At 43.7% G+C, this 22,122-nt stretch overlaps 1 protein-coding gene across 1 annotated transcript; it reads left to right on the plus strand.

The window, feature by feature from the left end:
- The first annotated feature begins 916 nt into the window (after positions 1-916).
- Positions 917-20,905, plus strand: LOC100751762 (cytochrome P450 2C23). Its single transcript, XM_027407249.2, has 9 exons — positions 917-1,096; positions 6,424-6,586; positions 13,202-13,351; positions 14,044-14,204; positions 14,690-14,866; positions 16,022-16,163; positions 18,214-18,401; positions 19,026-19,167; positions 20,724-20,905. The coding sequence occupies exons 1-9, from the start codon at positions 917-919 to the stop codon at positions 20,903-20,905; spliced, it is 1,485 nt and encodes a 494-aa protein (XP_027263050.1).
- Positions 20,906-22,122: the final 1,217 nt, after the last annotated feature.

Consider the following 22,122-nt stretch of genomic DNA (forward strand, 5'->3'; position numbering starts at 1 on the left):
ACCATATGTCTCAGGATTCCACTTCTGGGTATCTATCCAAGAGCACTGAAGCATATCCTCCAGCTGATGAGTGGACAGACCATTACCATGTCATGAAAAGTGACATGAGACAGTGACATACACTGAGCACCGATGGACCTTGAAAGCCTGACGAGTGATAAATGGCATTCTTTTGTATGTACTGTGATTTGTTTGTTCAATTACTTATTGATGGACACAAAAGACTTAAGTGATGAGAGAGACCTGATATCTGAGGAAACTCTTCCAAACCATCTCAGGGCATGTAACCTAGCTTGGGTTTTTTTGTTTCTGTTTTTTCTAGTTTGTAAATGTAATTACTTAATGGTCTTAGAAATCTATGAAAAGCAAAATAAAACATTGGAGTGAGCACTCAGTGCTGAGAAAAAACTACATGCAGTAAAGAGTCTTCAAAATAAAAAAGAACTAGGGAGATGGCTCAGGGTAAAGAATTCTCTGTGCAGTCAGACAACCTGAGTTGGAACCCCCAGACCTAATGCAAAGCTGGGTGAGGTCAGTACCTCTGAAACCCCAGTGCTCAGGTGGCAAGATGGGAGGTGGAGACAGGGGACTCCCTGGAAGTTCAACAGCCAGATAGATAGCTTGGCATATGCAAATTCAAGCAATAAAGAGTGTATCTTAAACAAGGTGGGGTTCAAGAACCAAAATCTAAGATTGTCCTCTGACCTACACACACAGCATACACACACACATCATATACATACTAAAACCAAAAGAAAGTTACAGATTTTCTGAGTAAAAGGAAGAAGCAGCAGCCCTTCTTCAGCTCAGGCGTCAACAAACAAACCTAAGTCCAAAACTCAGAGCAGCCTTTGCCCAGCAGGGAACACCCCCTATATAAGCTTTGCTTCCAAACAAGCAACATCCCAGGGCCGAAATGGAGCTGCTAGGAGTCACTACCCTTGTTCTTGTGGTTTCTGTGATTTGCCTTAGTTTCCTTTCAGTGTGGACAAAAACACGCCCTGGAGGAAGACTGCCTCCTGGCCCAACTCCACTTCCCGTTATTGGGAATATACTGCAGTTAAACTTCAAGGATGTGCCTGCATCTCTTTCCAAGGTAAGGGGCTTCCATCCTAGGGTGTTTGCTTGTGGGTTAAGTGCTCACCTCAGAACCCTGCCCTCTCATGGCGTCCTTTCTCAGTTCGGCTTACCACATGGGCTCTTTGGGGTGTTCCATTAGGGGATACAGAAATGCAAATAATCCTCATCCTTTTAGGCTGGGTCACTTTAGAGGAGGTGAGAAACCTTGACCTGAAGATACTGGTTGGCTTCTGGATAAGATTCTGGGATCAGAACATATATTAAATGAAATGCTGACCCCATTAACATATAACACCAAAGGCAAGCTCGGCAAATGTAAACGTGTATATTATTGATTTATACTAAATTATCTGTGGGAAGCTTTCTAAGGAGCTTCCCACCCGTTCCCTCCCTAACATTGTCCTGTAACACAGCTTGTCTGCACTGGCCACAGTTGGGGAAATAATATCTCCCCAAATTCACTGTGCTAAAATAGACTTCTTAAGATGGAGAAACTGTGTAAGGATTTCTCTGATTATAAATCTTTGCTCTAAATATTTATTAGATGAACACATTGGCACATGCTTTATGACTGGGAATATTAATGCATAACAGTAGAAAAACCCCTACCCTTGACAAGCATATTCTAATAAAAAGTGACTCAGACAGAATGAAAACAAGTCGTGTCTTTGCAAGTCAGCTACAGAAAACAACAATGCAGAGGTGGAAAGAAGCAAGCATTTTTAATAGACTTTACTTTTAAGGCTATACTTTATGACATTTATTTAGTTTGTGTGTGTATGCATATATGTGTTTACATGATTGCGAGCACACATGTGGAAGCTAGAATACAACTTGAAGGCTTTGATCCTCTCCCTCCATCAGTAGGTCCCAGGGATCGAACTCAGGTTATCACACTTGGCATGCACCTTCACTTGCTGGACCATCTCACTGGCCCAACTTTACTTCTTGAGCACAGGGAGTTTTACATATATATATTTGAATTACAAACAAGATTGAATAACATGACTATCCCTTCTCCTTCCCTTCCTCCTCTACCACCCCCCCAACTAAAATCCTACCTATCATATCATATGTCCTTTTTTCTAATCTACACCTGACTCAAAATTTCTGCTTCCTCATGACCTCTGCATCCTTCCTTTTCTTCCCTTCTCACTCTCGTAGCTTCCTCCCCCCTCTTCTCATGTTCTCAATTGAGCACAGGGAGTTTTAAAGTGCAGCCGAGCTCCCGATACAAATGCCCCTTCTACACGGCATTGCCTCTTTACATCCCACGCCAAGTGGAACTTTTTTATAATGGAGGAACTGCATTGATTCATCATTATCATCCCGAGTCCCAAGTTTACATTTGAGTTCTCCCTTTATGCATCCTCTGGACTTGGGCAAGTGTATAATGAATGGTGTGTATCTGCCCTTAAAATGCCAAAATAGTCTCACTGTCCCAGAAATCCCCCTTGCTGCCTTGACAACCACAGCTCTTCTGCTGTCTCCATAGTTTCCCATTTTCTAAAATGTCATATAGATGAGTCATGTACATGTCACCTTTCCCAGTTGGTTTCTTCTGCTTAATAATAAGCACCTAAGAATTCTTCCTCATCTTTTCATTACTCAACAGATCGTTTCTGCCTGAATTACCAATTTACCTTTGGCAACTACAGATAAAATGGCTATAAGCACCCACATGTAGGTTTTTGTGAAGTCCTTAAGTTATCGCTTTCTTTGAGATATCAAGGGACATACAGTTGCTGGATCATATGCTTAGTTTTGTAAGAAACTGCTAAATAAGATGGGAGATAAAGCCATAAAGTTAACCTGAGAGAAGTGTGTTCTATGCAAAAGGAACAAGATCCTGTACTCTGTAGCAAAAGGTACTCAGTAAAGTCAAGGAGTGTCAAGGAGGTGAGTGCAGATAAAATAAGAGAAGCAAACGGGCAAAAGTTGGCCATAGTGCTAAGGAAATTCAGAAGGGTGGATCTCTTGATACTCTCAGGGATTCTCTAAATCATTACTTCTATTCCAAGAGACAGGACTTCAGCATTTTTAGATGGAGTGACATAATGCCACTCAGGTTTTAACCACGTGGCTCTGCAAACTTGTAGTTAGGGGTAGATTGTAAAGATCCTAAGAAAGAGGCAGGCTACCTGTGTAACAGTAATCCAGGGAGATGATGGTGGCTTGGACTACTATAACAACAGAGGAGGAAAGGAGGCTAGATTCTAACTGGACCTGGAAGTCAGGGTCAACAGGATCTGTTGACAGGTTTGATAAAAGGTACAAAATAAAGAATCACAAGTGGTTGCTAAATTTCAGCTCAGCAGGTTGCTACCGAATAAGATGGGAGAGACTATGGAAGCAGTTTTTTGATATTAGCGAGATAGAGTGTACAAAAAGCTCAGTCAGACATGTTATTTCAAAGACCTACAAATTATTGGAGTCAGTATGTGATCAGGTAAGTTAACACATGAAACTGAAATTCAGGGGCTGAGCCCGAATTTACGTTTTTTAAAATTTGGGAGTCAGAATGTACTTAAAGCCATGAATCTGGATGAGTTCATCCTGGCATATGTAGACTGAGGCCTAATCTCCAGACACACCAATAAAGGGATCAGTCAGAGAGTAAGCTGTCTCCAGGGAAACTAAGCAGGAGGAACCAGTGAAGTAAGAGGAGCCCCCAAAGAGTGGGGGAGGAGGGACTGGCTAGCAGACCGTACCCCAAAATACAAGGAAGCTTCATTTTTGGGGACAAAAAAGGATAATGTAGGCTGACAGAATTTTCCCCTGTGGGAGAGGAAGCTGGGAAATGAGTGGAGGGAAAGGAAAGGAAAGGAATGAAGGAGAAAGGACAGGAAAAGAGCAAAAGAGAAGACCCGGGACCCAGAAGAAAACAACGAGCAAGTGGTAACTCCTTTGAACCTTTTAGAAATAAGAATGCCAAACAAAAAACAAAACAGAAATGGATTGCAGGGGAATCAAACCTAGGGCCCGAGCTATAGCACCATCCTCAAAACTGGTTTTCGATGTAATTTTGTTTGGCACTTGATCCTTCATGTAATTTCCAGTGGCTGCTTTGGATTCTGCTGTATATAAAGTGGCTTTGAAAAATCATCCTGAATTGCAGGCGACCTCAGTGTTCTGCTCTCCTTTTGGAGCACCACTACCATCAATATCTGGACATAGTCCTTTGTTTATACCTAACAGTAAACTTTTCCGTAAGCCCCTCCCTTGGCTGCTTCCTCTGCCCCTTGAGACTTTGGGGAGTAGTTTGGGGTTATTCAATTTTTTGAGACAGCAGAGTCTCATGTAGCTACTTAGGCTGGCCTCAAACTCACTACATAGCCAAGGATGACCTTGAACTCCAATCCTGTCTCCACCTACCAAGTGCTGAGATTATAGGCAGGCTCTTGCCACTGCCCCAGCTTCCTCTCTAGTGTTTATTTTATTATACTGGGTTGTATAAGGCCTTTTTTTTTTGTGGCAAGGTTTCTCTGTGTAACAGTCCTGGCTGTCCTGGAATTAGCTTTGTAGACCAGCTGGCCTCAAACTCAAACAGATCCACCTGTCTCTGCCTCCCAAGTGCTGGGATTAAAGGCGTTCGCCACCGCTTCCCGGCTAAATAATGCCATTTTTATGCAAGTATATAAGGTGCTTTGAACATCCCCCCATACCTCACTACCCTCCCCTTTCTGTCCCCTCCCCACTCCCATGAATCCCCCCTTATCCCTCCAGATAGTTTCATTTCTACTTTAATGCAACCTGTACACATATGGTTCTATGTGTCTGTATAAAATACAAAACCACCAATGAGAGAAAACATGCTCAAGTTTTAAACAAATTATTGAAACACAAGTTTACAGGTAAATGTCTGTTGTGGCTGAGGGGTTGCTTAGTGGATAAATCTTTTGCCAAGCAAACATGAGGACCAGAGTTCACATTCTCAGAACCCACTTGAGGCTGAGTCTGTAACCCCAGTGTTCCTATAGTGAGATGGGAGGTGGAGACAGGAGACTCCCCAGAAGCTTGTGATCTGGATAGTCTGGCAGATATAGTATAGAGACAAACAACAAGGGGACTCTGTCTCAAACAAAAGACTGACACCCAAGACTGTCCTCTGACCTCCACATATATGCCATGGGATGTTCAGTTCCCCCACATATATGTACACATACATCAATATATATATATATATAATATTTATAAATATTATATTATAAATTTGGGGAATAAGGATGTAGCTCAGGGTCTCAGATATGGTTCCCAGGATCCCCCGAGACTGGCTTAATTAACTATTATGATTATCTCCAGTTAACATTGGTTTTTCTGCATTGATACAGCTCCATTTTCCTTTATGGCTGAATAAACTTCTATTGAGTGTGTTTACTACATCTTTAGTTACATATAAATGGTAACCCCTTCTAGATCTTTCCCCATTTTTTTTAAGTTCTTCTTTGACATCCAATACCACACTTCTTATCACTGTCTTAGAATTATATACCATTTGGATTACAAATGTAATGTATTTGGTTGTTTCTTTTTTAAACTTTTAACCATGTGATTTGTTGTACATGATATACTGTTACATAAGGATGTGTGGTGATATATTATTTATGATTCAATAAAGATTGTCTCAAGTATCAGAATGCAAAGCCAGCACACTAGTTAGCTATAGAAGCTAGGCTGCGGTGGTACACACTTTTAATCCCAGGACTCAGGAGACAGAGTAGATGGATCTCTGTGAGTTCAAGGCCACACTGAGCTACACAAAATTGATTCAGTCTAAAAGAGAAACAGCTCACACAAAGGAGCTCTCAGCACTTGGGACGCCACACTTTTAATCCCAGGATTTGAGAGGTATAAAAGGAAGAAGCAAAGGGTCTCGTGGGAGAATTTGTTTCCAGCCACACTGAGAACAGGACAGCCCTTTCAGTCGGAGGTAGAGGTGAGAGCTAGTGACTGGCTGCTTTGCTTTTCTGATCTTGAGCTTGAAGCTTGAAGCCCAGTATCAGTCTCTGGGCTTTTATTTTTCATGTTACAAGGACATTTTCATCCATGGATAGAATGTATGTTGAATATATCCTACCCCAAAAATGACTGTCTCTTCCTCTCACTTCCATTAGATTTTAAATCCTCTGACGGCTCCTTGGGTGTGCAGTATCCGATGCAGTACAGATGCTGGGAAGTCGCAAGTGTAAATGAAGGAATAAAAGGACTAGTTACCTAAGGTTAAATTTCTAAAATGAGACTGGTGTAGCAAAGGCCAAGCCCTGTGCCAAACTCTTGTTTACAAATGTCCAATAGAAATATTTCACAATATCATTTACACAAAAGGCTTCTCTCTCCCTCCAGCTGGCCAAAGACTATGGGCCTATTTACACTCTGTACTTTGGATCCTGGCCTACTGTGGTCCTACATGGATATGACGTGGTGAAGGAAGCTCTACTCAATCAAGGTGATGAATTCCTTGGGAGAGGACCTTTTCCCATCATTGAAGATAGCCTGAAAGGAAGTGGTATGTTTCAATCCAAAATACAGGCTACCTTGCCTTGATACCTGGAGATGTGATTACTAACTTAGTCCGAGTCTGTTTTGCACTTAGCAACTAACCACAAGCGTACAATGCTGCAGTAGGGTTCCAATGCAAAGGGCCCAGAGCTACCAAAGATTTGGCAGGTGATAGACACAGTTCCCAACAAGACTGACCTCACTACAAATGACAGACACTTAGAGGTTCCAGGTCGCTCACATTTCTTATCAACTGACTAAAATTTAGGGGGTTTCTATGACTGCTTCAGATTCAATCGTTTTCATAATAACCCACAGAACTCAATAAGGTGCTAGGCTTAGAGTTACACTTTCATTGCATATGAGCAGTCATGTAGGACAGATCTTGGAGGATTCCAAACACAGAGGTTTTCAAGAGTGAAGCACATCTAGGAAGCTCACCTTAGCCTTGGTGTCCAGAGTATAATCTGAAATATATCATTACATGAACATGATTGATGGAGGGGTGTGTGTGTGTGTGTGTGTGTGTGTGTGTGTGTGTGTGTGTGTGTGTGTGTACATGTAGAAGCCACAGGTCATGTGTCATTCTTGCTTTTTACTTTTTTCTTGGGACAGCATCTTTCACTGAACCTGAAGCTTGCCAAATGGCTAGCCTGACTGACCAACAAGTCCCAGGAATGAATCCTCCTGTCTCTGTCTCCTTTCACCCCTGTGCTGAAATTATAGGCATGCACCGCTATACCCAACTTTTTAATGTAATGGGGAATCTAAGCTCAGATTCTCAGTTCTCATGTTTGTGGAGTAAGCACCTTACCAACTAAGCCATTTCTTTAGTTCACCAATCTTTGGCCACAATGCTTAACTCTTATCTCCAAAGCCCCCTAAATTACCTTGAGATTGGACGTTCAGGATAATATCAAGTGACTCAACCTTTTCAACCTAGTTGAGTTGTCTTTCGTCATAGCCAGTCCTCATCTTGGAATTATTCAGGGCTCATTATGAATCAGTTCATTAGTATAAACTTGGGCATAATCTAGAAAATATACAGTGAATTTTTTTTGAAAAAAGTCTTCTTACCCCCCAGGACTCCCATGGAGTTTGGAAACTTAGGAAAAGAAAAGGCGATGAAGATCTTAAGGTCATTTTATTGTGGAGTTTCCGTAGCTCCTTGAAGATGGGCATCAAGTCAGGTGAAGTTACCTGTAACTTTCCTCTGTGAGTAGGATTGCGCTAAACCCATGCAAGAAGCTTCTGTGACAGGAGTTGTGACTTAAAGGTCTAGGATTGGAGAGAGGCAGTACCTGGAGTGCAGCTTCACAGGGGCAAAGGCGGCACAGTGGCAGCCACAGCAAATAGTGACCACGTATGGCAACTACTGGAAGGTGAAGGGCAAAGGAGAATGAGGGAGGAGCCTGTGAGTAGCCGTGAGCCTCCCCAGCCATATTCTCATTCTCATTTGGGTGCAGACTCACAGAGAATATTTTATTATTATATCCAAGACTTAGACACGTGTTACACATGCCTTAATATGTGTCAAATGAGTCTTTTCCAAGCCATTTGTAGTTACCCAGATAAATAGAATGAATCCCAGATAAATAGAAATGATTCTTTCTGAAGTATATTATGAATCCCTAACTACATATAATACACTATGCTAGTTGTACAAGGGGAGTGACCTGGGCCCATTCTCACTCAAGGTACATTTGTTCAACTAAAGCAGCTGCCAAGCCTCCCTTTGGACAAAACAAGTTGATTGCATTGGCTGTTTGTGTCCTTCTCTGTTAATATTTTTAATTTTTTTGGTGGTTTTTTCAAGACAGGGTTTCTGTGTGTACCTTCGGAGCCTGTCGTGGAACTCGCTCTGTAGACCAGGCTGGCTTTGAACTCACAGAGATCCACCTGCCTCTGCCTCCCAAGTGCTGGGATTAAAAGTGTGCACCACCAACACCCGGCTGTAATATTTTTAATTTTCTGAAACTATACTTACATATTTTCTCCCTTCCATTTCCTCCCTCCAAAGTCTTCCATATACTTTTCCTTGCTCTCTTTCAAATTCATAGCATCTTTTCTCATTAATCGTTTTAAAATACATTTGTGGTGTGTCCTATGTTTACCTAAATACATAAATACGGCATGCTCAGTTTGAATAGTGTTACTCGTTTGTATATGTTTTCAGAGCTGACTATTGGATAACCAATTGGTGTGCTCTTCTTTGGTGAACAACAGTTTCTCCTTAGTTGCCTGAAGTTCCTCACGTAGGTTTGAGGGCTCTTGGTCTTTACCCTTTCATGTCAGCATGTCTGTTGGGGCAGTCCTTGTTCAGGTCATGTTTACCAGCCATATTGGTGAAACTTTGTGGGTGTAGCTTCTGACGTTCCTAGGACATACAGTCTCACAGGAAAATCCTTGTTCTAACCCCTCTTCCAAAATGATCCCTCGGCTTTCGGTACACAATTGTGTTGTAGGTATGTATCAGTTGGGACTGAGCTCTGCAGCTCTGTATTTTAATTGGTCGTGGTTTTCTGTAATTTCTCTGTCTGATACAAAGAAGCTTCCTGGGTGAGAGGGGAGGACTATACTTACCTTCAGATATAAGGTCAAATGTTTAGATGGTTATTAGGGATTATGCTGACTCAGTGAAATGTGAGTTGTAGGTTCTCTTCCAACACCCATCATTTCTCTAGGTGGGAATAGTTGGCTAGTTTTCAGGTACCAGGCATGCTTTCCCTCTTGTTGAATAGCCTTGCATCCAATTAGAGAGCTGTTGGTTACCACCGAGGTATGTGTGCCACTACAAATCCATGGGATTATCGTTCCATGCTGGTCAGGGTTGTGGATCACAGGCAACATAGATGGGTAGGGCTGGTTGATTAGTTCCCTCCTGTGGAAGCTTGAATGGTGCTTTCTGGAACCAGGGAAGCCAGTCCTCAGGGAAGAAGCTTCCAGATTAGTTCCAGCTCAGCGGCTTCTAGGTTTCTCTGTTCATTTCTGACTGGGTGTGGAAGCTGCTGGGCTAGATTGAGCTAAGGTGAGGGAAAGTGACTGGCCTAAAATGTTCAGTTTTTGCAACTTTGAGAAAACCAGTTTATAAACTTCCCTCACTCCTCTTACCTGCACACAGTAGAAAGGAAACAGTGAACTCTTCCTTCCTCCACCTTGAAAAAATGGACAAACCTGCCATTAATGTTTTTTTCCTCTGTCTCAGTTCCCTATTGCTGCCATAACAAAGCACCACATTAGGGTGACTTAAAACAAAAGGACCTTGTCCCACAGTAGAGATTAGGAGTATAAAGTCAGGGTGCTGGCAAGTTGGTTCCTTCTGTGAGCTGTGCAAGAGAATCTGTTTCCTTCCTGCCCTCCAGGTTTTCTGGTATTCTTCGATATACCATGGTTTATGGTTCCATCACCTTAACCTCCGCATTCAGGGTTATATGACGTCAAGTATGTGTGCACATGCGAACACACATGTGCAAATGTCCCCATTTTATAAGGGTAGTCATTATTGGGTTAGGGACTATCCAATGACTTCATTTCAACTTGATGACCTCTGCAAAGACTCTGTCCAAGTCAGGCCATGTTCCCAGATATGGAGGTTAGCTTGCCAAAGTGTTTTGTGGGAGGGGAAGAATTCAGTGAATAATAATTTGCTAAATGGAAAATCTGCTAAAATGCTAACCGGCCTTCTGATGTATTGGAACAGCTGTAATCCTGTTGAGATTGCTTCAATGTATGTTCAACTAATCAATCAGTTGAAATATTTCCTGGTATTTATCTACTTGGTATTTCGACTACATCTGTGATCTTTAAACATTTATATAATTGCTAGTGGCAACCATTCAAACCCTTAGTTTATTCATTTGATCCCTGGAATCAGGTGCTATTGTTTATTCACTAAAATGTAAAGTTAAGGGCCAGCGGGATCAGTCATGCGATAAAAGTGCCACCCAAGTCTAGCCACCTATGTTTGATCACGGAACCTGTGGTGGAAGGAGAGAACAGACTCCGGAAGTTACCTTTCACTGTGTGCATGGCACAGCATGCTAAGTGGTACAAAGGTTAAGACTTTCATGTCAGTATTACTCAAAATTTGATTTAGAACAATTTAGAAACTCTATAGATTCAGAGAAATGAGGGAAGAAACTACTCTAGAGATTGCTATAGTGTGGATACAGTTTGTCCTTAAGGATTCTTGAGTTTAACTTGGCTCCCAGATTAGCCATGTGGGGCTTTCAATAGCGCCTGGAAGGAGAGCCTCACAGAAGTTGAGAGTGTGGGACCCAGTCTGTCTTTGGCCTCCTGTTTGAAGAAATGATTGCTCCCTCTGTGGTGATATGAAAGAAAATGGCCCCCAAAGGGGGGAGGCTATTAGGAGGTGTGGCCTTGTTTAAGTAAATGTGGTCTTGTTGGATGAAGTGTGTCTCTGTGGAGGCCAGGTTTGAGGTCTCATATATGCTCAAGATACTGCCCAGTGTCTCAGACTACTTCCTTTTGCCTGAAAGATATAGGACTCTCAGCTACTTCTCCAGCACCGCGTCTGCCTGCACGCCGCCATGTACCACCATGTTGATAATGGACTGAACCTCCGAACTGTAAGCCAGGCACCTTAATGAAATGGTTTCCTTTATAAAAGTTGCCTTTGTCATGGGGCCTCTTCATGGCAATAGAGGCCCTGACTAAGACACCCTCTTACATCCCTTCCACTGGCTTTCCTCCTTGTCAAGGCCATCCCAGAGCTGATCTGATATTGGCACCAAGCCCTTAAACCTACAGAAGTATAAGCTAAATAATTTAAACCCCATTTTCCTAACAAACAGCCTCTTCTTAGGACTGTGTTCTCCCCTGCACACCACACTCTCATCTCTCCTCAGAGTCTCCACCCTGGCTTGTATTAAAGAATGACTTTATATTCCTGTACTTACCACTTCCTCCTTCTGAGTGCTAGGATTATAGATATGTGCTACTGTGTCCAGTTTTATGCAATGCAGAGATCCAAGCTTTATGCATTCTAGGTCAGCAGTCTAGAAACTGATTGTGGTGGTGTATAGATGAAAGTTTGTCTTCTGCTTGATCCCACAGCCAATTAGCCCCAAGTAAACACACAGAGACCCTGTGGGACCAGGTGGGACAGAAAGCTCCATCTTCAGTGGTGTGAATGAGAATGGCCTCAGTAGGTAATATGTTTGAATGCTTGGTCCCCACCTGATAGAACCGTTTGGGAAGGAGTAGGAGAGGTGGCCTTACTGGAGGAGAGGTGTCACTGGGTGTAGGCTTTGAGGTTTGAAAAACTATTCCTGGTTAGCTCCCTCCTTGCTTCTTGGCTGTTACCTCAAGATGTGAGCTTTCAGCTCCTGCTCCAGTGCCTGCTGCCTGATGCCATGCTCCCTGCCGTGACGATCATGGACTTGCCCTCTGAAAGTGTGAGCCCCTAATAAATGGTTTCTTTTGTAATTTGTTTGGCCTTGGTCATGGTGTCTTGGCACAACTATAAGGAAGTAACCAAGACACTGATCAACACCCCCAGCCCCTCCTCTAGTATCTCTTTATAGTAACACTAAACAAACTAATCATAATTGATAGGAACTTTTAAATTTTCTAAAAATATTATAACTGAAGGGTAATAGTGTAGCACGATCTGGCAAGAAGGAAAAGACGAGAAAGGCATTTTGGAGGTGGAATCAGCAGAGCTTAACAAAGGCGGGTATGTATGGCAAAGGGCAGAATGGACACGAGGATGCCCCTGAGGGCTGGATTGGGCAGCCGTGAAAACTGATGATGCATTGAAAAAGTGGGAAATCCGGATGCACGTCTGGGCTTACCCAGAGGAAGACATTGAAAACTTACTGCATTGAACCATGCTGCATTCCAGCTCCTTGTTTCTTCTTCTTCTTCTTCTTCTTCTTCTTCTTCTTCTTCTTCTTCTTCTTCTTCTTCTTCTTCTTCTTCTTCTTCTTCTTCTAGATTTGTTTGTTATTGTGTGTGTGTGCCTGCATGAACTTTTATGCATCACTAGCATGCCTGCAGAAGCCAAAAAGGGGACAGTGGATCTCCCGGAACTAGAGTTACAGGGGATTGCGAGCCACCGGATGTGGGTTCTGGTAACCGGAGCCCAGGTCCTCTGAAAGAGCAGCAAGCACTCTTAACCATTGAGCCATCTCTCAGCCTGGTTCCATCTTTCTTCAGTAAGGCTAACATTTGCAGGTTGTAAATTCTGGGGACAGAGCGTAGCTCCTACATTGATCTATTTCAAATGTATTTACCCTCTAACACAGAAAAGCACACACAGAACATGCATGAGTTAGAGAGAGATTAAGGATCAAAACAGAATTCCACAAGATTGAATGATGGTTCCGATTGTTTTTTAACGGAACCAGACAGAAGTCCCTTCCACGGTTTGGACTGTTCTTCATCCACAACAGCCCTCTTTGTTAATTTCTGCCTCCTTTTGAGCATCACATAGATGTTCATTTGCTATGACAGACATTTCCGTTGACTGCACTCTGCATGGCTTGGTCTGCCAGCTCTGAATCCAGATAAGGAGCACAGACAGTCAGGGTAGACAAGAAGACCTGTGGGGAAGTTGGCCTCTAACACCAGACATGTTCTGTTCTGTGTCTTTTCCCAGGACTGGTTTTCACTAATGGAGAGACGTGGAAGGTCCTGCGACGCTTCTCCCTCATGACGCTGAAGAACTTTGGGATGGGGAAGAGAAGCCTGGAAGAAAGGGTGCAGGAGGAAGCCCAGTGCCTCGTGGAGGAATTACAGAAAATGGAAGGTAAAGCCTACAGCCTGTCCCTGGTCTTTGCTTCTCCCGCAGGAGTCCCTTGGCCCATGGTCTGCCCTGTCTTTGAAGATATCACCCTGAATAGGAGGAACACCATCTCCAAAGCTGTAAGTTAGGGCTCTGCAATGCTTTCAGCTGGACTCAACTTGTAACCTTGACGCTTTACTAGATGTACTTTTGGACAAACTACTAAGCTTTTATAAGATGCATTTTCAATATCTGAAAAAAAATCAGGCTGCAAATCAAAACCAATAGAAAGATTTAATGATATAGTAAAATCCATTTGCATAATACCCAATATATTATAGATGTTCCATAATACTACTTGTTTCTATTATTATACATATAACACCAAAAAGTGTTATCATTATAGTATAATACTATAGAGAGCATATAGTATCTCATGCTATAATGAGAATAATGAGATTTATGTACTATATATGCTAATATATACACATGTAATTAATATGACTAGAAGATGCTTGCATCCTAATAAAGGAAGTTTAGAGGAATAAGCCATATGCATAAATCTGAAAAGAGAGGCCGGTTCCTGAAATCCTAATGCCGGATGACGAGGGTGCCCATTGTAGAGGCACCGGGACTGTAACTGGGTGGGAGAGGGCTTGCCTGGCACGGGCAAGGGCCCGAGTTCAATCCTGAGCACTGAGATTCTATCCCCACAGCTGGGCCCTTTGACCCCACCTTTATCCTGGCCTGTGCTCCCTGCAACGTGATCTGTTCCATCCTCTTCAACGAGCGCTTCCCGTACAGGAGCAAAACGATCCTCAACCTCATGGACCTTTTAAATAAGAATTTTCACCAAGTAAACTCTGTATGGTGCCAGGTAAGATGTAGCTTCTGCCCATGTTTGTCACTGTCCTTGTTGGTGTCCTGGAAGCCTATTACAGAGTCAAAGGCTCTGGGTTCCCTTGATGTGTGAGCACAGTGCCCTTCCGTCTGTGTACGTTGACTTTAGCTCAGCATCTGCCTGCTCCAACTGGTCTGTTCAGAAAAATTCGTAATTCCTGAGTGTAGCTCAGTTGTAGAGCACTTGTCTGGTGCTGGTGAAGTCCAGCTGCAAACTAAAGAGAGAAAGAAGGGTGGGGCGGAGGGAATCGGGGAAGGCCATTCCCAGACGTTTCCACAGAAAGCCACTCAGTGCATTTCTCCTCCCTGACTCGGGCTGAGCAGAGGTAGGACAATCCCTAGGTGGAAGGAAGGGACACTCCTCTTTCTTGTCACTTCTCCTCCCCTTTCTGTTCATTCCACCACTCCTCCCTCACGGATGAATTGCTGACAGTTTTTATGTTTGCTCACTTTCATTGTTAGATGTACAATCTATGGCCAACATTTATGAAGTATGTCCCTGGAAAGCATAAAGAAGTCCCCCAAAGAATCAATGATATTAATAACTTCATTCTGGAAAAAATAAAGGAACATCAGGAGTCCCTGGATCCTGCTAACCCTCGGGACTACATTGACTGTTTCCTCAGCAAGATTGAGGAGGTACGGGGCCTGGGGAGGGGACCCCTTTCCTGTGTGTCTTGTAGCCTGCATGAAGATGTAGGAAAGCAGGGCCACATAGGGAGCAATTGTCATAATCCTGATACTTTATGGCTTGCTGGATAAAGGATTTGAAACAAATGCGCTACAAAATGGCGCTACAAAATGAACCATATTAAGTGATGCTGAGCATACTTGGTGACAGCTCTTGCATAGCATCGGTCCTCAGAACGCCACTGAGCAGGAAACACGGTGCGACTGCAGAGAACAGTATGATTCCGTAATCACACCTAGAGCTCCAAATCTGTTTTGAAAATTTGAAATTTAGTCTGAATTTGAAAATTAGTTTTGAGTTTCTGAGTTCTGAAAATTAGCCCTGTCTATATAAGAGTCCCCCAGCTGTAAAGATGAGAGGAAAATGCCACTCAACTGTATCGTAAGAACACCATAACCAGCCTTACCCTTTGGGAGGGCTGACTTGTAAGGCCAGCCTCCCTAGAAAATATGTCTGAGTGGAGAGTGTCCTTTCACTGCTTGTAGAGTTCCCTGGATTAGTTGAGGTATTTACACTTCTTCCAGTTACCAAGGTCTGTTGCAACAGCCCATTCATTTTGGTGAATGTTAGGGGGACAACATGTTTCTCTGGAAAAAAAAAAAAAAACTATCAAGGTATGGAGGCGCACACCTTTAACTCCAGAACTCAGGAGGCAAAAGCCGGCAGATCTCTGTGCATTTGAGGCCGGTCTGGTTTACATAGCAAACAAGTTACAGAAGAGCCATAGAGCTGGGTAGAAAAGGGAAAGCTGGCCAGCCATGCACCAGTGACCTTCCTACACTGGGCTTCAACAGAGTTTATCAACTTTCATTAACTACAGCATGAGAACTTGTCAGGTGTTTGTGCATGAGGCATTGTTCTGAGCGCTTCCTGCCCGTTAACCCTCCCGTCTCCGTTAGAGCTTCGTGAAACTCAGGGAAGAGATGGGGCCTAACCTGAGACTCGAGCTCAGGGCATTCAACTTCATGACTGACTGCTCAGCTCACAACAGTACAGCATACAAACGCAATCTTGTTAAAAGCGTGATCTTGGGCGGGGGTTGGATTTTGAGAAACTATCGACTCCTCTTTAGCTCACAGAGCCCATAATTCTACTACCTGCAGGAGAAACACAACCCGAAATCTGAATTTGATCTGAAGAACTTAATAGCCTCTGGGGCCAGCTTGTTTACAGCAGGCACCGAGACAACCAGTATCACCCTGCGATTCGGGATTCTGCTCCTGCTGAAGTACCCAGAGGTGCAAGGTACCTGGAGGAGAACACAGTGTTGGAAAGAGGGCGAGGCTGCCACACTTCTGGGAAGGACTTGGGTTTTGAGGAACAGAATTTTGTCCCATGGTGCTAATAAGGAAGAGGGATGTTTAGGAACTAAGGAAACTTTCATTTAAGTTCAAAAATAGGACTTATGAATCTCAAACCTCATATGTTAAAAAGACACAAAAAATGAGCCATAATGAGCAAAAGATGTAATGAGTTCCAGGCTGAAATCACACTTAGACTCAGTAACACCTGGCTTGTGACCTTGAAAGACCCCTGAAGAGGTACTTTCGTAGAAGGGGACCCGCACCCAGGAATCAGCGAGACCACGAGCTTGGATGCAAAACTGCAAGAGGCTTTATTGGAGATACAGGTACCCGGGCGACTTAGCTTCTGTGAGGCCAAGCGCGCCGAGCCAAGGGAAAGGGGTCCTTATATAGGGAAAAAGGCGCAAGCTAGGAGCAGGGATTCTATTGGATAATTCTAATGAGGCATTGTACAGAGCTATTCCCATTGGTCAATGTATATGAGGCGCTATACAGGGTTATTCAAATGAGGCAAAGTACAGAGTTATTCAAATGAGGTGAAACACAGAGTCTTTCAAATGAGGCGAAATACAGAATCATTTCTATTGGATGGTTCAAATGAGACACAGAGCCATTCCAGATCAGCATATTCTCAAGGTCTGGTGTCTGGTACAACAGACTCAATTCCCCCTCCCCTCCACGTCCAGATGGCTGACCTTGGGGGCGGAGACCTTGGGACGGAGTGTTTCTCATCGGGCGGGGGCTCAGGGGCAGGGCTCCAGGCCGGCTCACTTGGTGTTCGTTCTCGTGCCGGCCCACCTGGTGCTCGTTCTCGGGCCGGGCGTGCGGCGGGTGGCGGGGGAAGTGGAAGCCGCCGGGGGTGGGGATCGGGGAAGCCGCGGACAGGAGGAAGAGGAGACAAACTTGAGAAAGAAAGGGCTAAGGGGCAGGGGTCTTTCAACCTCAGGTGTTCTTTCATCTTACAGGCTTCTATTTCCCACCTTTAATGTGCACCAAACTCCCCAAGTGGGATTCTAAACTCCGATGTAATTTTTATATTTCTTTTTATTAGTATATGCTAGTTACTTATAATGATGGGTTTCATTATAACGTCTACATGCGTGTATATAATGTACTTAGATCCTATTCATTTCTTCTCCCATTCCCATTCCTGCTGGTCCCCTTCCTTTTCTCAGATAGTCCCTTGATTTGGGTTTTGGTTGTGTGTGTGTGTGTGTGCATGTGTGTGTGTGTGTGCGCGCGTGTGTGTGTGCGCGCGCGCGTGTGTGTGCGCATGTGTGTGTGTGTGTGTGTGTGTGCGCGTGCGTGCGCGTGTGCGTGTGTGCGTGTGTGCGTGTGTGTGTGTGTGTGTGTGTGTGTGTGTGTGTGTGTACCAATGAGTTTAGTTAGAGCTGCTTACAGGAGATGGGGGAGGGGTTGCTCACAGGAGGTGGGGGAGGGGTTGCCGACAGGAGAATGGGCAGCCTATCAGTAGCTGCACCATTGAAGGAGGTTGCCATTGCCCTTCTATGGCAACCACTAACTGCTTAGATCATCAGGTGGGTCTCAAACGTAATTGTAAAGTGAAATTCAACAATTAGTCTACAGTCTGCAGTAGGGAAGGTGGATAACCTCATGCCTGTTCTCAGAGTACAAACTGTAGGAGATCAGTATTTACTGCTCAGAATACAGTTGCCATTCCCCCGGGAGACGAGGGAAAGTGAGAGAAGCTGATTAAGGTGCTCCCAGCAGAATAAGGAGCTAACGTTTTCCCTCTGTGGCTGATTTGCTGGGAATCACGTGATCAGTTGGGAACAACCAGGTCTTTTCCTAACCACACTTTGCTTCCAACAGCCAGGTCTTTGGGATTCACAGCAAAACAGGGCTGCCTAGCAACACACGTTTGACTCCGACAAAGCTTTCTTCGCCAGGCCACTTTCTGTCACTCTGTGGAAGTATCTCTAGGTCTCCTGGGAATGTAGGTCTGAGTAACCCTTACAATGTCTCTGCAGCCAAAATTCATGAAGAAATTGATCATGTGATTGGACGTCACCAGCCCCCCAGCATGAAGGACAAAATGAAGCTGCCCTACACCAATGCTGTGTTGCATGAGATTCAAAGATACACCACTCTCCTTCCTTCTAGTCTGCCCCATGCTGTGGTCAAGGACACAAAATTCAGAGACTATATCATCCCCAAGGTCGATTGGGAAGGAAGGGACACCATGGCACCTGCTGGGGTTGGGGCGGGGGTTGGGGGGTTGCTTTCAGTTCTGTGGCTGGGAGAGTCACCAAAAGAACACAGTGTCACAGACAACCTGTCACCTATGGGCCTAGTTTCTGACTACGTAGGCTATGGGAGGCTGACCTAAAGCTTCCCAGGCCCCTTTCTGTCATGGAATAAATGAGCAGTGGCTTTGATGAATAAGAAGCTCACCTGATGTTTTTATGGTGGATTTTAAAAAGGGTGACCCTGGGAAGGGACAGCAGTTCTAACCCTGAGCTACATCATTGTCTTTAATCTTGATTTTCAGTTACTCAAACATTTGGGCTATCGCTGCCACCGACAATTAATATGTGCTTGCTAGCGAGGCAACAAACCTTCCGTGTCTGCATTTAATGGCTCTATAGCATATAATGCGGAGAAAGTAGACCAATGTGTGCAGTTGCTGGGAACTGAACTCAGGACCTCTGGAAGAGCAGCCTCTACTCTTAACTGCTGAGCCATCTCTCCAGCCCTAGATGCACTGTTAACAGGAGTGTCTGGCTTGCACGTGAGCTAACTCATGGCAAAGTATCACCATGTTCTCCACCCTTGATTCCAGGGCACTGTTGTACTCCCACTACTGTCTTCCATCTTGTTGGATCATAAGGAGTTTCCCAACCCAGAGACATTTGACCCGGGACACTTTCTGGATAAAAATGGATGCTTCAAGAAAACAGACTACTTTGTTCCTTTCTCCCTCGGTAAATACACACGTTTCAGGCAGTTTTTAGCTTCGCTGAATTATTTCATAAGTAAGTGATCCACTGATGCAAAGTCACTTGATCAAACTGTCATAATTTCCCAAATCTAGAGGAACATTTACATCTATATGATGGTTACACGAGGTAAGTCTTCCAGGAACTCTTTGTGGGTTGGCAAGGCAAGCTTTTAAGGAAAACAAACATTACTCAAATTCAGATGTCACCTGTTGCCTGGCGATAAAGTAACTCGAAGTTGCCAATTTTATCTATTGATTTCCTTTTGCAATATTAACTTTTCCAAAGCACATATACAGATGTCTTCATTTTTAACTGTTAATTATTTTTTAAATCTGATTCACAGAGCCAGAGTCCATCAAAGAACCTTAGTCACCTCCACCCGTTTTTTCTTCTTCTTCAGATTTGGTCTCCAGTTATAGACACTATTAGGTCATAATAACGACTTGACATCACCAGCGTGTCTTCTCACTGTCAATCTGTGCGTTTGTTTGATTAGCATTAAAAAAAAAACAGTTTAAGGAGCTTGGGATTGTAGTGGTAAACCAGTTGTCTACAGTATGGTAAGGTCTGAGGTTTGATTTCTAGGCCTGCAAAAATCTATCAATCAATAAACAAATCAGTAAGTTTAATATGCATTGTTTCTAATTACAATGGTAATAAGTGTTCAACATAAAATTCAGGGAACCAGGTTAAGAGAGGGAAGTAAAAATGACCTGCAATTTTCCATCACTTGCTGCCTTACTACAGGCCCTTCGAACAGTGTCATGGTATCTGCATATGTAGGCTTGGTTTATTCTGCACAATCTGTAATAGTCTGCCTTCACATACTACACTGTGATTAAAGATACCAAGTAATCTTCCACGAAAATGCTTCCCGGTTGCATTGTATAATGGATCCATAAGGATTTGCTTAACCAGTCCTCTGTAGAGCCAAATCTAAGTGTCATTCAGTCTCATTATATCATAAATAATGACTTAAGTGCTGGCCTCAAAGCCTTGATTGCTCCTACAGATAACCCCTTGCAAGTGTTATTATTGCATTGAAGATGAGTATTTCTTTTGTTTGTTTTGTTTTGTTTTTTCCCCTCATGACAGAGTTTCTCTGTGTAGCTTTGGATCCTATTCTGGCACTCAATTTTTATTTATTTTTTTTTAAATTTTATGTGTATTATGGCACTCAATCTGTAGACCAGGCTGGGAGTGTTTCTTTAGAGTGTTTTTCAAAATTTTTATTTTTTTAAATTTTATGTGTATTATCCGTGTACATGTGCAGGTAGGGGCCTGAGGAGGTTGCAAGAAGAGTATCAGATTCCCTGTAACTGGTTAGAGCTGTTTGTGAGCCACCATGTGGGTGCTGGGAATCTGGGTCCCCTTCGAGAGCAGCAAGTGATCTTAATCACTGAGCCATCTCTCCAGCCCCTACAGTGCTTTGATAAGTGATAATTTGCTGTCCTCCAGAGTGTTCTGATTGGCATTTTCATGGCTCTCAGGTCTCATTTGAACATGATGAGAACTGATGTGGTGTTTTCTCCTTCCAGGGAAGCGGTCCTGTATGGGCGAGAGTCTGGCCATTATGGAGCTGTTCCTTTTCCTCACCACCATTCTGCAAAAGTTCTCCCTAAAGTCTCCTGTCGAGCCCAGGGACCTAGATATCAAGCCAGCAGCTACGGGGCTCATCAACATCCCACCACCTTATAAGCTCTGTCTCATTCCCAGATAAGAATTTATCCATTCAATCATTCAAATGGAAGTGATTGGTTCCTTTTCCTGTAGGCTCTTTGTTCTGTCTAGGCGAGAATCATTATTCATTAAAACCACTCGGGCATTTGTTTCAATCTACAAATTCCTTGACGTTAAGGTCCAGGTCCTGAAAGCTCCCGGAACAAAAGCAATGTGTCTGTGTTCCTCACCTCATTATAAACCAGGCCCCAGCAGAACTGACACCAGGCCCCTGAAGGCCTTCATTAGACACCATCGGCGGCAGGCAGCAGAGCTTCCTCTGTATGGCTTTGGAAATTAACTGATTTTTCTGTCACTTTTACAATAGGGAAATTAATGTAATGACCTATATACACCTTCCCATTCTCACTTAGAAGCATTTATATGATTTGAATCACATTCACAAAATAAATTTTCACCCTAACAATAGAGTTTCTTTGTATGTTTGACTTTATCTCAAGTCTCAAAGAAAAGTCTGTCTCCTTGGCCTGTATAGAATCCGCTAGAGGGATGAGGCAGACAGGTAACCTGTCTATCACAAAGCTCTCCCTGCTCCCCCTCCAGCTATTTGCAGCCATTGGTTTGCTCGTGGTTCAGAGAGCGTCCTTGGGAAGTTAAACCACATCTAGTATTAGGACTCAGACATTTATGACCGGGCTCTCTTGACAGTCACGGGCCTGGAACTGGGGGCAAAGAGCATGAGCGCAAGTGGCAAAAAAGACTACACCTTGCCAAGAGAACAGTGGCTACACGGGAGATCAACAATGGCAGCTGCCCTAGAAATGGCTGCAGCAAGTTCAGTGAGCAGCAGCTGCCACCAATTGGGTCAAAAGCCAACAGCCAGGCCTGACTGATCTAGGGACACTGGAAATGAGAAAGAGTGAAGACAAAGCTGAGGCAAGAGGATAAAAAGACAGGCCACAGACTGGGGAAAACATTCTTGAAGGATGCATCACATGAAGAATGGCTACCCCCAATCCTCTTGAAACTCAATTTGAAATTGAAACAGTTAAGAACCCGGCATCAGAGCACAAATGTCCATCAGCAGGAACGCAGATAGACACAATGTGTCATATATATGCAGTTGTTTGCTTTCTGTCTTTAAAAGGGAACAAATTCTGATACATATTATAGCACAGAAGAACATCCAGGACATTGATAGGAATAAGGCGGTTGCAAAAGCACAAAGGTTTGGTTGTGCTTCTGAGAGGTACTTAG

The sequence above is a fragment of the Cricetulus griseus genome, chromosome 3 (genome assembly GCF_003668045.3).
Source record: "Cricetulus griseus strain 17A/GY chromosome 3, alternate assembly CriGri-PICRH-1.0, whole genome shotgun sequence".
Taxonomy (NCBI): Eukaryota; Metazoa; Chordata; class Mammalia; order Rodentia; family Cricetidae; genus Cricetulus; species Cricetulus griseus.